At 41.1% G+C, this 15,774-nt stretch overlaps 1 protein-coding gene across 2 annotated transcripts in view; it reads left to right on the top strand.

Moving 5' to 3' along the window:
- Positions 1 to 15,774, top strand: part of DYNC1H1 (dynein cytoplasmic 1 heavy chain 1) — a 100,740-nt gene that overhangs the window by 66,096 nt on the left and 18,870 nt on the right. Inside the window, exons 49-60 of one of the 2 annotated variants that reach the window (XM_069104194.1) lie at positions 70 to 243; positions 370 to 489; positions 603 to 723; positions 2,714 to 2,909; positions 3,593 to 3,710; positions 3,821 to 4,036; positions 4,379 to 4,591; positions 4,740 to 4,867; positions 7,027 to 7,180; positions 7,572 to 7,718; positions 7,816 to 7,966; positions 13,928 to 14,181. In XM_069104194.1, coding sequence (XP_068960295.1) covers positions 70 to 243; positions 370 to 489; positions 603 to 723; positions 2,714 to 2,909; positions 3,593 to 3,710; positions 3,821 to 4,036; positions 4,379 to 4,591; positions 4,740 to 4,867; positions 7,027 to 7,180; positions 7,572 to 7,718; positions 7,816 to 7,966; positions 13,928 to 14,181 — 1,992 coding nt within the window. Of the gene's footprint in view, positions 1 to 69; positions 244 to 369; positions 490 to 602; positions 724 to 2,713; positions 2,910 to 3,236; positions 3,433 to 3,592; positions 3,711 to 3,820; positions 4,037 to 4,378; positions 4,592 to 4,739; positions 4,868 to 7,026; positions 7,181 to 7,571; positions 7,719 to 7,815; positions 7,967 to 13,927; positions 14,182 to 15,774 lie in introns of both variants that reach the window. The other variant, XM_069104196.1, reaches the window with a different exon arrangement.

The raw sequence follows: 15,774 nt of genomic DNA on the forward strand, positions 1-15,774 counted from the left end.
TTGGAATTTGATTCTGCTTGCTAGGTGTCCTCTTTATTCCTTTTTTTTTTTGTATCTTTCATTTTAAAGGCTAATGCTCGGTTAGCAAAACGAGGAGGCAGAACTATGGCGATCACACCTCGTCATTATTTAGACTTCATCAACCATTATGCTAATCTCTTCAATGAAAAGCGCAGCGAACTGGAAGAGCAGCAGATGCATTTGAATGTTGGCCTTAGAAAAATCAAAGAAACCGTTGACCAGGTATTTTCTTTAAATGTGGCTTTTTTCGATTTGAGGCGAAAGGATGGTGGGAAGGGAGGAGGGAAAGAGCAAAGCGGGTTAGTCAGTCGCCAGCCCACACCACCCTCCTGTGCTCTGTGACCGCAGGTGGAGGAGCTGCGGCGGGACCTGAGGATAAAAAGCCAGGAGCTGGAAGTCAAGAACGCTGCTGCCAATGACAAACTGAAGAAGATGGTGAAGGATCAGCAAGAAGCAGAAAAGAAAAAGGTCACTACTTCGTTTCATTTCATATCCCTAAAGCTTTTTGATCTTCCCTCCAAGATACTGAATAAAAATTAAGTAGCGGCCAGTATGTGACTCCAGACCGTGTTTCTTTATAGGTTATGAGCCAAGAAATTCAGGAGCAGCTGCACAAGCAGCAGGAAGTGATTGCAGACAAGCAGATGAGTGTCAAGGAAGATCTAGATAAAGTGGAGCCTGCTGTCATTGAAGCACAGAATGGTACGTGAGCCCAACAAAGGGCTGAGCTTCCTAGGAAAAGAGCCTTAGAGGTCAGGGCCGACAAACTCGGCTATCCCTGAGGTGGTGCCCAGTGGGGTGACACGTACTGCCAAGACATTGTCTTTCTGCACCTTTCTAAGAGCAAAATGCGTAAATCCTTAAAAAGGAAGACCTTAAAAGGGGCATCATCCTCACCTCAGAGAGAATAGTCCATACATAACCTCTCATATTTCATAAGGAACACACCATTAGTGTGTCAGGGGAAAGAGCAGAGAACTAACACCTGGGAGACCTGGAATCTCCTCATGGCTCTGCCCCAGGTCAGTGTGGGGATCTGTGGGTGAGCCAGCCGAGTCCCAGACAGGTTGAAGTAGTTGAATTAAAAATATATCTCTTCCAGGTCTGAAATTGAAATTGAAAAACACTGTTATATATACTTCATTCTCCTTTTTAATTCAGAGATTGGGGTTTATTTGTTTTTAGCTGATTGGGTCATTTCATTTGCATGCCATCCCTGTTAATGCATTATATTGGAATACACGGTGCCACTTCAGAAGCCAGTACTAAAACATTCTGGTTCTAAGTTAGTACTTTAAATTGAAGTAGAGACAGCAGTCATTTCTTCTCCCTTTTCTTCCCTTCCCTTAATCTGCCAAAATTCATTTTCCATCTGCAAAGTAATTATGTTGACAAAATATTTCTCCCTGACACCTCTGTAATTCATTTTCAATCTTAGAATTTTCTGTTTCATTCTTTTACTGCCATTAAGTTTCTAATGATAAAACCTTGAATTTTTATAGTTTTCTCATTCTTTAAGGTAAAAGACTCAGGTTCTAGGGCATTACATTTAAAACTAATGTCATGAGGTGGCTAGGTGGTGCAGTTAGTAGAGCACCAGCCCTGGAGTCGGGAGGACCTGAGTTCAAATCTGGCCTCAGACAGTTAACACGTACTAACTGTGTGACCTTCGGCAAGTCACTTAACTCCAAGTGCCCCTACAAAAAAGCAAAAAAAAAAAAGTACTCATAAAATTAATGCCTTATGTAATGTTAACTTCCTTATGGATTCTTTGGAGGCAGTGGTTCCTCAACCTTTGGAAACATGGTAAATTGATTTAAATTTTTATTGCTCATTTTATTCAGGATAAGATCTAATTCTATCCTTATTACAGCTCTTAATCGAATTTGAGGCTAGGAAATCACACAAGTCAGTTGATGTAAGATTTGGTCATTGTTTTAGAATTTTAAATTTCATCCTTATGCTCCTATCACTTGAAATTATAAATCATGTTGGGTTCTCTCTATTTCTAGTTCGCATTTTTCCTTCATTGTTTAAAATTTTCTAATTTTTTCCATTTCCATTCCATATTTTATAAGCATGAACAAATTACTAGTAGTAAAGATTTCCCCTGCCAGAAGTAATTTTTTTTTATTTCTTGGTGGTGGTATCTTACATAGTGAAACTCTCTTCATTATTGTTTTTCAAGGATTCAGTTACTAAAAAGGAATGGGAAAATTGGGCTGAAAAGTGCAAAATAAAACACACAGATAATTTTGATATTGTATACAGCTTCCCTTTGTGAAGAGGGTTTTACTATGTGTCTTTTCAAATGTCATTAGGGTTGTCATTGTGAATGATAAGTAACCTCTGTTCAGTACATCTGGTGTATAAGTTTACTACAGCAGATTTTGCAGAAGTACTGGGCTTCATGTTGCTACCTCTGTCTAGCTCATTGGTATTCTGTATGATAAAATTCCATTTCTAGTGATGGGAATTCAGAAGAGCTAAAGCCCTAGGATGTCTGCCAAATCTTACATTAGTCTAGCAGATCTTTTTAGCTATAGCATGAATTTCTGGAGGAGACTCAAAGCTTCAGGTTGTGATTATTATTCCTGTCTTACTGTGTTTGTACTCGATCTTCCTTTTCCCCTCTCCCCAATCAATACTTTCTCTTCCTTTTGTTCCAACTGGTTTGACTGCTGTCTTTTAGCTGTAAAATCAATAAAGAAGCAACACCTGGTAGAGGTCCGCTCTATGGCAAATCCCCCTGCAGCGGTGAAGCTGGCCCTAGAGTCCATCTGTCTGCTGTTGGGTGAAAGCACCACTGACTGGAAACAGATACGTTCCATCATTATGAGGGAAAACTTCATACCAACTATTGTAAACTTTTCTGCTGAGGAGATCAGGTGATTAAATGAACGTACAGTGCTATTGCTGGGAATTGAAAGAAATTGTTCGTAACGTATTTGGAGATAGTTGTCTTCATCTGGAAAGAGGAACTTAAATTTGGCCGTGTGATTTTCTTATATTTAGCAGACATCCTCATTAACTTTATGATAATCACCTCTTTGGTGTTGTTCCCTAAAAGATACCATGTTTTATCAAAGGGGCATCTTTTTAGGCAAATTTTTTGGAAGTGAAGAACTGAAATTTCTTTCGGACATTCCCAGCAGTAGTGTTACAATTCCTTAACCTGTTGCATGCTGAATGCTGTTTTCATCCCCCACAAATAGCTGTGAGCTCTATAAGGAAGCAGCATCTTGTTGAAGTAAGAGCAATGGCCAACCCTCCTGCTGCAGTAAAACTGGCTTTAGAGTCAATCTGTCTTCTGTTGGGTGAGGAAACTAATGATTGGAAAAAGATCAGACCAGTTATTCTCAGAGATAATTTCATCAGCAGCATTGTCAACTTTAATATTGAAGAACTAAGGTATTGGTTTTAGTTTTGTCTTTAGTGGTCATTTGGGGTAATGTATAGAAACATTGTAGAGACTTGGAAGTAGAACTTTTACACTTTGAAGAACTGAATCCCAGAGATGCTGCACTGCTGTTCTCTCACATTCATACTAAAGAGCCCAATTCTTTTGCAGCGACGCCATAAGGGAAAAGATGAAGAAGAATTACATGTCCAACCCAAGTTATAATTACGAAATTGTAAACAGAGCATCTTTGGCTTGTGGCCCCATGGTTAAATGGGCAATTGCACAGGTAACTGGTTGTGGAATGACCATTCTTAGAAGCATTTACTTGTGAAATTTAGTGACTGGGGGAGTTCTTAAACTGCCTGTGATATTCATCTGCTTTGGTATATCTGACAGCTTAACTATGCAGACATGTTAAAGCGAGTAGAGCCTTTGCGGAATGAGCTCCAGAAACTGGAAGATGACGCTAAAGACAACCAGCAGAAAGCTAACGAGGTCGAACAGATGATACGGGACCTGGAAGCTAGCATTGCTCGGTACAAGGAGGAGTATGCTGTGCTGATCTCTGAGGCCCAGGCAATTAAAGCGGACCTGGCTGCTGTGGAGGCAAAAGTAAGGTTTTGCCTGCTGTTACTTAATCTGGTTCTTGTTCCGCTTTTCTAGACTCCAAAATTACAAAAAATGCTAGAAGATGGTATTTGAGATTCATGTGTAAGACTTGCATTTTGATAGAAAAAAGGGTGACTTCATCTGATGTATATAATGCTTTAAAACCAGTTTGAGGCCATGTGGTACATACAGGTTCTATATCAGCAGGATTTTCTACGTGCCTTCATTAGCATTTTGTGAGAGTAGAAACATTAGGCACCAAGAGTGTTCTATCTGTTCTTGGATAAATAACCCAGCTGTAAGTGCTGCACATGGTCTTAATTAAATCGTATGCTTTAACTTTAGGTAAACCGAAGTACTGCTCTTCTCAAGAGTTTGTCTGCTGAGCGAGAACGCTGGGAGAAAACAAGTGAAACCTTCAAAAACCAAATGTCGACTATTGCAGGAGATTGTCTGTTGTCCGCTGCCTTCATTGCTTATGCTGGCTATTTTGACCAACAGATGCGTCAAAACTTATTTACTACTTGGTCCCATCACTTACAACAAGCAAATATACAGGTAAAAATCCACTGAGGCTTATTATATTCTGGTGTTAAAGGCATAAGACCAAACTTAATATTTTATTAGCTTTTGTAAAGACAACTGTAGAATTTTATGCAAAAGGGAGTTTTGATGAAGGAAAAATAATAAAGATTTAATATTTCAGTTCCGTACAGACATTGCAAGGACAGAATATCTTTCAAATGCTGATGAGCGGCTTCGGTGGCAAGCAAGTTCCTTACCTGCAGATGATTTGTGCACTGAAAATGCAATCATGCTTAAACGGTTTAATAGGTATGTTTACAAGCATCTCAAACCAATTCCTTCAAAGGACAACTAAAAAGTGTTTGGTAATTTTTCATTTCACCATTGGTGAATTTTCAAACTCCCCCCTCTTTTCTGAGAATAAGCATTGGGGATGCTTTAAGAACTGGAATTGTTTCACCTGGAGAGAACACTGGAGTGGCCAGTGTTGTGCTTTTTTCATGAGATAGGGATGAGAGAAAACAGAATTTAACTGCAGTGATAAATGAAGGTGGTTAGATACCAAACATAATCTGTGTTTAAGCCCTCCTCTTTATAATGGGGTATACAGCATAGTTGTAAAATAGATAAAATGTAGATAGGGAAGGGAAGCTCTCGCAGCTGAGGAGATCAGGAATGGCTTTGTGCAGAAGGGGGAGTATTTGAAGGAAGTAGCAATTCTAAGAGGCAGAGGGAAGGAGGGATCGTGTGCATCTGGGGCATGTGGGGTGGCCAGTAAGGACAGCAGTTTGGCAGAACCATGGCGAATGAGGAGGGAGAGAATAATGTATGATGAAACTGGAAAGGTAGGTTGAGGATAGTTGTAAAGGGCTTTAAAGGTCAAATGGAGGAGTTTATATCTGACTCTAGATGCAATAGGGAGCTGGCACTTACTGAGTAAGGGAATAACTTGGCCAGATCTGCACTTATGGAAAATCAGGACTTTGGCAACAATGTATGGGATGGATTTGAAAGGGCAAAGACTGGAGACAAGGAAACCTCTTAAGGTGACAATAATCTGGGTAAGAGGTATTGAGGGCTTGAATCGGAGGTATGTATATGAGTAAAGAAGGGGAGGAATGTGAAAGGTGTTGTGGATTTCAAAGGATAGGAGAGACCTGGGCATATTCAAAGGTAGTGGGAAAGGACCAGGAGATAGGGAGAGTTTGAAGATGAGAAAGGGGGTGGGAATTATTCTGAGGGTAACATGCAAAAGAAAATGGGATCAAGGGAACTTACAGAAGGGTTGGCCCTTAGCAAAAAGAAGGGCTGCCTCATCTAAGACTGAGAGAGAGGAGGAGACAGTAGGAGATAATATCAAGGGGCTTTGAGATGAAGAACAGGAGAGAAGAGGGAACCCATAGCAATGTCTTCAACTTTCTCAATAAAGTGAATGAATGGTAAGGTTAGCTGAGAGGGTGAAGGACCTTGTGGGGAGGGATGTGGGAGGAGGATTGGGACCAGGAAAGGAAGCTTGGGAAGAGAAGAGATGGTTTGGAAAAGCTTCTGTTGGTAGTGAAATGGAGGACTAATTAAGGATAAATAAACGAATTGCCTTGTTGCATTGAGGGCTGATAACATAAATTTGTGATGTACTCAGGCAGCACAGTTTTGTGACTAGATGGCTTCTTAATTCTATAATACTTTTTACTGTTGTAACATTTCATTTATATCTGGTGTTAGATTTGTTTTAAATTTAATATCAATTCTATGGATTTATATGCAAACCAAGGACATCCTCAATGAGGGTGTTAGTAGAGAACAACAATCTCTTCACAAGTGATATTTACCACAGGTCTACATAAATAGAATATAAAAGATGCCATGGTGCTTATTTTTTTGTTGATTATAGAAAAATTTTTGATTTGGTAGACAGAACAAAGGCAGCAGCCTTGTGAACTCTTCTATAAAAAGTATCTCCCGTTCATACATTAAGATCAGTCCTGATTCCTTGGAAGATGTCAACAACTCTGATAGCTAAAATCTGATAACCAACAGATGGATGGTCAGACTCCCCAGGTACTGCCCTGGTGTGTGGCATGTTGGGAGAGAGAGGCTTTTGGCACAATCTGTGGGCCCCTTGTAGTGACTTTAGGGTGGACATCTATGAAAATGGCACAGATGGGTCACAGTCTGCACCATTGGAGAGAGTTCCTGATTGATAAGAGCAGAGGTCTATTTTACTACTTAATACTTGTAGCATTTGGTCTTTGCAAACTTGGTGTTGCTTATAACAAAAGCTGTAGGGTTATACTATTAAGAAGCATGTTTTCTTTTGTTTAAACAGTAGTGATATGAATGTTCATACAATTCATCAGAAACTTAGCATCAATTTGTGCAAATCATTTTATAATTATTTACCACTTCTTGTTTTTCCTCTTGCAATGGGTTTGTTTTTGCTAAGCTGACATTTTATTATATGATTATAGATATCCATTGATCATTGATCCTTCTGGACAAGCCACAGAATTCATAATGAATGAATATAAAGATAGGAAAATTACTCGAACAAGCTTTTTGGATGATGCCTTCAGAAAGAATTTAGAAAGTGCACTGAGATTTGGTAACCCCCTTCTTGTCCAGGTGCGTAGTTAAAATATTTTTTAACTTCATGGATCCTAGGTTAAGAACTCCTGCTTGATTTTTAGGAATTGTGAGCTAAGACAAAAGAAAACCATATACAAATGAAAACATTCTGATAATTTGAGAACCCTGAAGATTTATTTAATAGTAGAATAGAGGGGATAGAACTTAGAAATTGTAACTTTACAAAAAATAGTGCAAGAATAAAACTCATAGGTTCAGTGGGAAAACCTAATTTGAAACCTGTTGGGAAAGCTCTCGGTTAACTAAATGGTTGCAGATGTTTGTCCTGGTTATTAAGAGTGTCCATTTATTTATTAAAGTCATTATTTAGTTGATGCTAATTGTGGAAGGTGTTTTATTCAGTATTTACACTTGTATTCCTCTTTAGGATGTGGAGAGCTATGACCCAGTTTTGAATCCAGTGCTGAATCGCGAAGTCCGGAGAACAGGTGGAAGAGTGCTGATTACCCTTGGGGATCAGGACATAGACTTGTCTCCATCGTTTGTCATCTTCCTGTCCACCAGAGACCCAACAGTAAGGAGGGAGACAGACCATGTATAAAAATGTATTGAGTTTTAGGGTATTGTCCGTGACTACAAAGTAGAATGTATTGCATTGTCCTTTTTGATAGGTTGAATTCCCACCAGATCTCTGTTCCCGTGTGACATTTGTGAACTTCACAGTAACCCGAAGCAGTTTACAAAGCCAGTGTCTGAATGAGGTTCTTAAAGCAGAAAGACCTGATGTGGATGAAAAACGTTCTGATCTCCTTAAACTTCAAGGTGTGTGCCTAAATCTAACTGTAAGCTAAAATGAAGTCTTGAGAAAATTTTACAGTTTATTTGGTAAAAGTTAGAAGGTTGAGGAGGGGCAGCTAGGTGGTATAGTGGATACAGTGCTGGCTCTGGATTCAGGAACACCCATCTTCCTGAGTTCAGATCTGACCTCAGACACTTACTAGCTGTGTGACTCTGAACAAGTCACTTAACCTGGTTTACCCCAGTTTACTCCTCTATAAAATGAGCTGGAGAAGGAAATGGCAAACGACTCTAGTATCTTTGCCAAGAAAACCTCAAATGGGGTCACGAAGGGTCAGACATGACTGAAATGACTGAACAACAACAAGAACAGAAGGTTGAAAAAGTTCAGCATTCTAAGTTTTGTCACACATATCCAGGGGACTTTAACTTTGACAGAAGAAATGGTGGATGCCATATTCTGCAAGACCAAGGAATGGGAGCCAGACTATGTGGATCCTCCACCTGCCTCTCCCCTTGACAGGGCTTGACTTTCATAGTGAGCTGTAGCCTGGATATTAACAGTTATCCCCCTCTGAGGATTCCCCAGTTGAGTACACCCATGGAGACACTTGGCAGCCTCTAGAGCATGAGTCACGATGCCTTTCAGTAAGGTTTTAATCCTGCTGCCAGGGGTTGTTTGCCTTCTGCTTTGGCCTATAATAACTTTTTGATGCCTTCAAAGCCAGCAGTAAGATTCTGTAAGAATCTTCCGGAACGTGTCACAGAAAATTAATGGATGCTTCAGTTCATCGTTATTTGCTACCTCTCTCAGAGAGGAGTAGACCCCAAGGAAAGTTTGTGCTTCCCTTTTAAGTAGCTGCCTTCTTTACGTTGTTACTGTAGACTGAAGATGAATGCAAATCTGACATGTCAAATTGCTTTCTTTTTAGCAGTAGGTGTTAACCATTGTATTTAACACTAGAAATTGTGCTGATCGTTGCTCTTTTGCCAGTGGCCACCAATTCCCTTTGACCTTTCCCTTGGTCTGTATTCTGAGTTGACAACTAAGACATAGGGATATTACTTTCCCTTTCCCTTTGTCCCCTTTCATTTCAAGTCATCTTAGTCTTCAGGTCTGCTTGGGCTCTCTCATTACTTTTGCTTACACGCTTCCTCAGTTCTGCTGTTGATCCATATGCCTTTCCCTGTGCCTGCCATCTTGGGCCAATAGGACACCCTACTATTGTATACTGAAAAGGTTTTACAGCTTGGTCCCTCAGAACTTCATGCTGTCTAGAACCGAAAAGCTATCTCTTTTCCTAACATCTGTATTTCTGTTGATGGCAACACCAGTCACCTTTGATTCTTCTCACCCCCTACAACCACTCGTTTGTCAGATTCTGTCAATTTTACCTCCATGATCTTGCCACATTTATCCCCTTTATTCTTATACTTTACCACCCTGATTCATATCTTCATCTTTTCTTTTTCTTTTTTTTTTTGCTTTTTGGAGGGCAATTGGGGTTAAGTGACTTGCCCAAAGTCACGTGACTAGTTTTTGTGTTAAGTGTCTGAGGCCGGATTTGAACTCAGGTCCTCCTGACTCCAGAGCTGGTGCTCTATTCACTGCACCACCTAGCCACTCCCATCTTTTCTTACTTTACACTATTGTTCTAATTTTCTTACCTATAAGTAACCTCCTCTCTGATCTTTAAAAGCATTGTCCAAGTCTCTGGTTGTGTTTAATCCTCTGCTTAAAAAACAAACAAAACCCAATAACCCTTCATGGGCTTATACTGACTATCAGAGCATAAATTCTTGAGCTTGGTTTTCCTCAGAGAGCTCCTCTATAAAGCCTTCCTGCAAAGCCACGCACATGCAGCTCTCCAGAGGACTGCTGCTGTGAACAGCTTTAAAGGTTCTGATTACTTAATATAGTGGACTCTATTCAATAACACATCAGAGCAAAACATTCACAGAAAACCAAGGTACAGCATTCACAATGTTACAGCTTATCACAGAAAATCAAAATACAGCATTTACCATGTCACAGCTCAACAACTTATCACTAAAGTGGTCACATAGTTTTAAAGAAATTACATTCATTTAGTCAATCACAAAATCCTTAATTCAATCACAAAGTACAGAAGTCAAAGTTCTCCACCCCTAGGTCACAGTAAATCATAATCTTCTCAGTCAGTACGCAGTATCCAAGTAAAGTCTTCTTTCAGCTTGACTCAAAGCTGACCCTCGGCTTCCATGGTTCCTTTTCCATGGTCCCAGCAACTTGTCCAGCTCCTTGTCCAGTTCTTTGTCCAGTTCCCATTCCATATTGAAGTTCACAGTGCCCAGTCCACCTCAAGGACTTCACAGTTTCTGTTTCTGGGAAGACACAGCTCAACAGAGCCACAATAATATTCATATATATTGCGGGTACCATCATCAATTCACTAGCTGCCTGGGAAATAAACTCAGACCGGGGCGGCCAGGTAGCACAGCTAGTAAGAGCACCGGCTCCAGTGTTGAGAAGACCTGGAGATCGAATCCCGAGCTCAGACACTTAGCACCCACCCAGAAACACCTGGCCGTGTAACCTTGAGCAAGTTACTTAACCCCAATTGCTTAGGGGCGGCCAGGTGGCTCAGTGAGTAAGAGCACTGGCTCCAGTGTCAGGATGACCTGGATCAAATCCGGGCTCAGATACTCAGCACCACACCCAGAAATAACTGGCCGTGTAACCTTGAGCAAGTTACTTTACCCCAATTGCTTTAAAAAAAAAAAAAAAGAAATAAACTCAGATCCACAGACAAGGTCCAAGAGGTCAGCACAAATCATCAGTAAAGTCCCAGGACCTCCAAAACCCTCCTCCAGGACTTCTGTACACATACAACCAGAAAATCCTCTTTCAGGGCTTCTACTAAGGTCCCAGGGCTTCTGTATCACAAACAAGCATCAACACAGACAGAGCAGACAAATGGTGCCAGAATACTACAAGTTTTCTCCTTCTTGACTTGCCACCACAAGAGTCCTCTTCTTAGTTCTGCCATCTCATCCCTTTTTTCCTCTACCCACCGCCCCAAAATAGCAGCCCCGCAGGATATCCCCTCCTCCAATCTGCTCTCTCCCATACCCCTTTCAACTTTTCCAGTGGATCTCTATGCCCCAGTGCCTGTATATCTTAATTCCGAATTACATGTAAAATAGTATTAATAAGTGTGTGTGTGTGTGTGTGTGTATATCTATATTTGAATATTTGATTTTAAAACTTTGAATTCCAGATTCATTTCCTTCCTCCCTTGTTACCCACACTTACTGGGAAGATAAGCAGTTCAGTATAGATTGTACATGTGTGGCTAATGCAAAACAATAACATAGTAGATATATTGTAAAAGACTGGCTATATTTCCCTCCCTCCTATCCCACCTCCCACTTGTTCTATTCTCTATTTTGATCCTGTCCCTTTTCAAAAGTGGGTGCTTCCAACTTCCCTCCCCCCCCCCCCCAGCCTGCCCTCCCTTCCATCATCCCCTCTCTCCTCCCCTTCCCCCCCTACTCTCCTGGCGGTTAAGATACCCTATTTAGTGTGTATTTCATTCCCTCCTCAAGCCAAATTCAATGGGAATAATTCTTTTGCCTTCCTATTCTTCCCCTCCATTGTAACCATTTTCCCTTGCCTCTTCTGTATGAGATAGTTTACCCCATTCTTTCTCTCCCCATCTCCTCTCATTATATTCCTCTCTCACCTCTTTATTTCACCTTTTAAGTATCATTCCTTCCTATTAAATTGGTCCTGTGCCATCTATCTATGTATACCTGTGAACATGTATACACACATTCATATATGTATTCATATGCCCATATACCCTCATATATTTCTATTCCCTTCAACTACTGAGAAAAGTTTCATAAGTTACAATTATTGTTTTTCCATGTAGGAATGTTAGTAGTTCCACTTTGATAAGTTCCTTATGATTTCTTTTCCCGGTTTACCTTCTCATGCATCTTTTGCTTCTTATATCTGAATGTCAAATTTTCTATTCAACTCTGGTTTTTTCAGCAAGAATGCTTGAAAGTCCTCTATTCCACTGAATGACCATATTTTCCCCTGAAACATGATACTCAGTTTGGCTGGGTAGGTGACTCTTGGTTTTAATCCCAGCTCCTTTGACCTCTGGAATATCATATTCCAAGCCCTTCAGTCCCTCAGTGTAAAAGCTGCCAGATCCTGGGTTATCCTGATTGTGTTTCCACAGTATTCAAATTGTTTCTTCCTGGCTTCTTGTAATATTCTCTCCATAATCTGGGAATTCCAGAACCTGGCTATAACATTCTTAGGGGTTTTCTTTTTGGGATCTTTTTCAGGAGGTGATCAGTGGATTCTTTCCACCTCTATTTTGCCCTCTGGTTCTAAAACATCAGGGCAGTTTTCTTTGAGAACTTCCTGGAGGATGATTTCTAGGTTCTTTTTTTGATCATGGCTTCCAGGGAGGCCAATCATTTTAAAATTATCTCTCCTGGATCTATTCTCCAGGTCAGTGGTTTTTCCCATGAGGTATTTCACATTGCCTTCTGTTCTTTCATTTGTTTGGATCTGTTTAACATCATCTTGATTTCTCATAAAGTCATTAGCTTTCATTTGCCCCACTCTAATTCTGAAGCAATGATTCTCCTCATTGAGCTTTTGAGGTTCTTTTTCCATCTGGCAAATTCGGCTTTTTAAGGCATTCTTCTCCTCGTTGCCTTTTTGAGCCTCTTTTGCCATTTGAGTTAGTCTATTTTTTAAGGTGTGATTTTTCCTCAGTCAGGCTGTTGACTCTCATTTCATAATTTTCTTGCATTGTTCTCATTTCTCTTCCCAATTTTTCCTCCACTTCTCTTATCTGCTTCTTAAGGTCCTCTATGGCCTGTAACCAGCTCGTATTTTCCTTTGAAGCTTTTGGTGCAGGAGTTCTGACTTCACTGTCTTCCTCCTGTTCCATGCTTTGCTCCTTTTTTGTCCCTAAAATAGGAGTCTAATGTTGGAATCTTCTGTCTGCTTTGTTTCCTTTGCCTGGTCATGTCGCCCCTCAGTCACTTGACCACTGGGCTTTTTGCCACAGTAGAACTCTTCCACCAGACATGGGAGCTTTCGTTCCAAATGCTGAAGTTTTCTCAGCTGCCGGAGGTATTAGATGGGTGCCCTCTCTGAGGTCTCCACATGCTCTGGCAAGCTGGACACACACCCCAGGACCTCCACCCTAGACTGCAATCCAGATCCAAGCAGATTAAAGCAAGAGCAATTACCCCTCAGACTGATCGCTTGGTCCCCCTACACTCTGCAGGCCAGGAGCTGAAGCTGCCATGTGGCGCTGGCTGGCTGTGCCAGGCGTCTCAGTGGCTTCTCGCCCTGGGGGCAAATGCCACGCACTCCCACTTACTGGGTCCCAAAGTCCAGACTACACTGGCCTCTCACTTTGTCCTTCGAATCTGTGTGTTGATAAATCTGGAAAAGGCCACAGCTGCTGCTGATCTTGGGTCCCTCTGGGGCGGTGGCTGGTCAGAACCACCCTGGGGCTAACGCCTTGGGGTGTGAGGCTGGGCTTGGCTCCTAGAGCGCTGGGCTGGCCAATTCCTACGGGCCTGCCCGGCTGTCCTCAGTGGGAGGTTAGCTTCTCTGTGTCATTTTGTGGGTTCTGCAGCTCCAAAGTTTGTTTAGACTCCGCTTTTTACATGGATTGGGGAAGGTGGAATCTGGAGCAGCGGGAGGTCCTGCTTCTACTCTGCTGTCTTGACTCCGCCCCCCCCTCCCAAGAATCACATGTTCTGTTTCTTAACAGACTTGATGTAAGGCTCAAAAGAAACTTGAACTGAAACAAGGTGTTAATTCAATAGCTGAAACAAGGTGTGAACTACTTTTGTGTTTGCCTTTCATTACACTTCCTTGAGCTTCTTGTACAGAGTGGGGAAATGTTTGGTGAATGACTGAATTTCACTACTATAGCTAAAGTTGTTATTTTGTTTAAGGTGAATTCCAGTTGCGTCTACGCCAGTTAGAAAAATCTCTGCTGCAAGCTCTTAATGAGGTTAAAGGCCGTATTTTAGATGATGACACCATTATTACTACCTTGGAGAATCTGAAGAAGGAAGCAGCAGAGGTCACTCGCAAAGTAGAAGAAACGGACATCGTCATGCAGGAAGTTGAAACTGTCTCCCAGCAATATCTACCACTTTCTACTGCCTGTAGCAGTATTTACTTTACTATGGAGTCATTGAAGCAGGTAAAAAATATGGAGGCTCTTGCCTTGGTCTTGAACAGATTTTGGCTTTTTTACCTTTTCAAGAGTTTATGTAATTTAGACCCTCACTTTGGGGCTCAAATCAAAGTTTATTACTTTTCCAACCTTGGTTTGACTGGTTATATTTTTAACCTTATGTGCGAAATGACATTTAATAATCAAGTGTTTTTAAACTCCTGATGTATGCTGGGCACTGTGCTTGGAGCTGAAGATACAAAGACCAAAAAAAAAGCAATTCCCACTCTCAGGGAGATGATATATATGGTTATGTATAGGAATATACAATATATAAGGTAGGTTAGTATGAGGTAGTTAGGAACCCCCCATTGCAGTTTGGGGGTTTAGGAAGGGCATTGTGGAGAAGGTGTGGTACTTGAGCTGTGTCTTGAAGGAAATGAGAGATTCTCTGAAGCAGAGGTGAGGAGAGCCAGGATTCCAGACATGGGGAATGGCCAGAAGAGAGAGGCCAGTTTGACTGAAGTATCTAAATTGTGGGAAGGGGAGTGGTGTATGATGGCACTTCGGGCTAGTTGTGAAGGATTTTAAAAGTCAAACAAGTTTATATTTAGTTTTAGAGATCATAATAAAATAGCACTGTATTTTATTAAGTAGGGGAATGATATGGCCATATCTGCCCTTAAAGAAAATTACTTTGGGGGCAGCTAGGTGGCGCAGGGAATAGAGCACTGGCCCTGGAGTCAGGAGGACCTGAGTTCAAATCCGGCCTCAGACACTTAACACACACACACAAAAACTAGCTGTGTGACCTTGGGCAAGTCACTTAACCCCAGTTGCCCTCCAAAAAAAAAAGAAGAAGAAAATTACTTTGGAAACTCTGGGGAGAGAGAGACTTGAGGCAGGCAGGCCTTTTGCAATAGGCCAGATCAGGGAGGTGGGGGGGAAGGGGATCTTTAAAGGATTGAACTAAAGTGGCAGCCCTATGTGACCAGGGACTGTGGAATGGATGCAAGTGATGCTGGAGAGAAAATGAAAGCAGAGTTTGTTAACTGCTCTACGAAGCAAGGGAGAATAGGGAGTGGTGCATACTTGTGAAGTTATTAACTTATGAAATGGAAGGATGGCAGTCTCTTCAACAGAAATAAGGAAATTTAGAAGGGAGAGAGCTGTTCCACTTGACCAGTGAGGTTGGAAACCACATTGCAAAAGGTTGTGGAATGAGAGAAGGGAATGTAGAGGCATCAAATATAGAGAGATTTTTTTCCAAGAATTTGGCTGAGGAATGCAGGAAAGATATAGGAAGGTAGTTTAGAGAGATGACAGGGTTTAATGAAGGTTTTTTTAAGGATGGAGGAGACTTAAGAATAATATTCAAGTTAGATTTATGGTTCATATTAGTCACTAGGATTATTGTAGGTCTGAAGGAAGCATCATCAGAGAGAATTAGAAATAAAATTATCCTACCTTTACAGATTTCAGGAAGAGATAGAAAATTTAGCATTCTTCAGTCTAGAAAGCCAATACTTAAGGAGGAGAGAGAATGTGATTGAAGGGTATGGATAGAGTAAACATGAACTTAACCAAATCTTAGAATATTATAGTTTATGGTTCCTCAGC

Source organism: Petaurus breviceps, unplaced genomic scaffold, assembly GCF_028583685.1.
Source record: "Petaurus breviceps papuanus isolate PSGF00001 unplaced genomic scaffold, PetGlider_PUasm1.0 68, whole genome shotgun sequence".
NCBI lineage: Eukaryota > Metazoa > Chordata > Mammalia > Diprotodontia > Petauridae > Petaurus > Petaurus breviceps.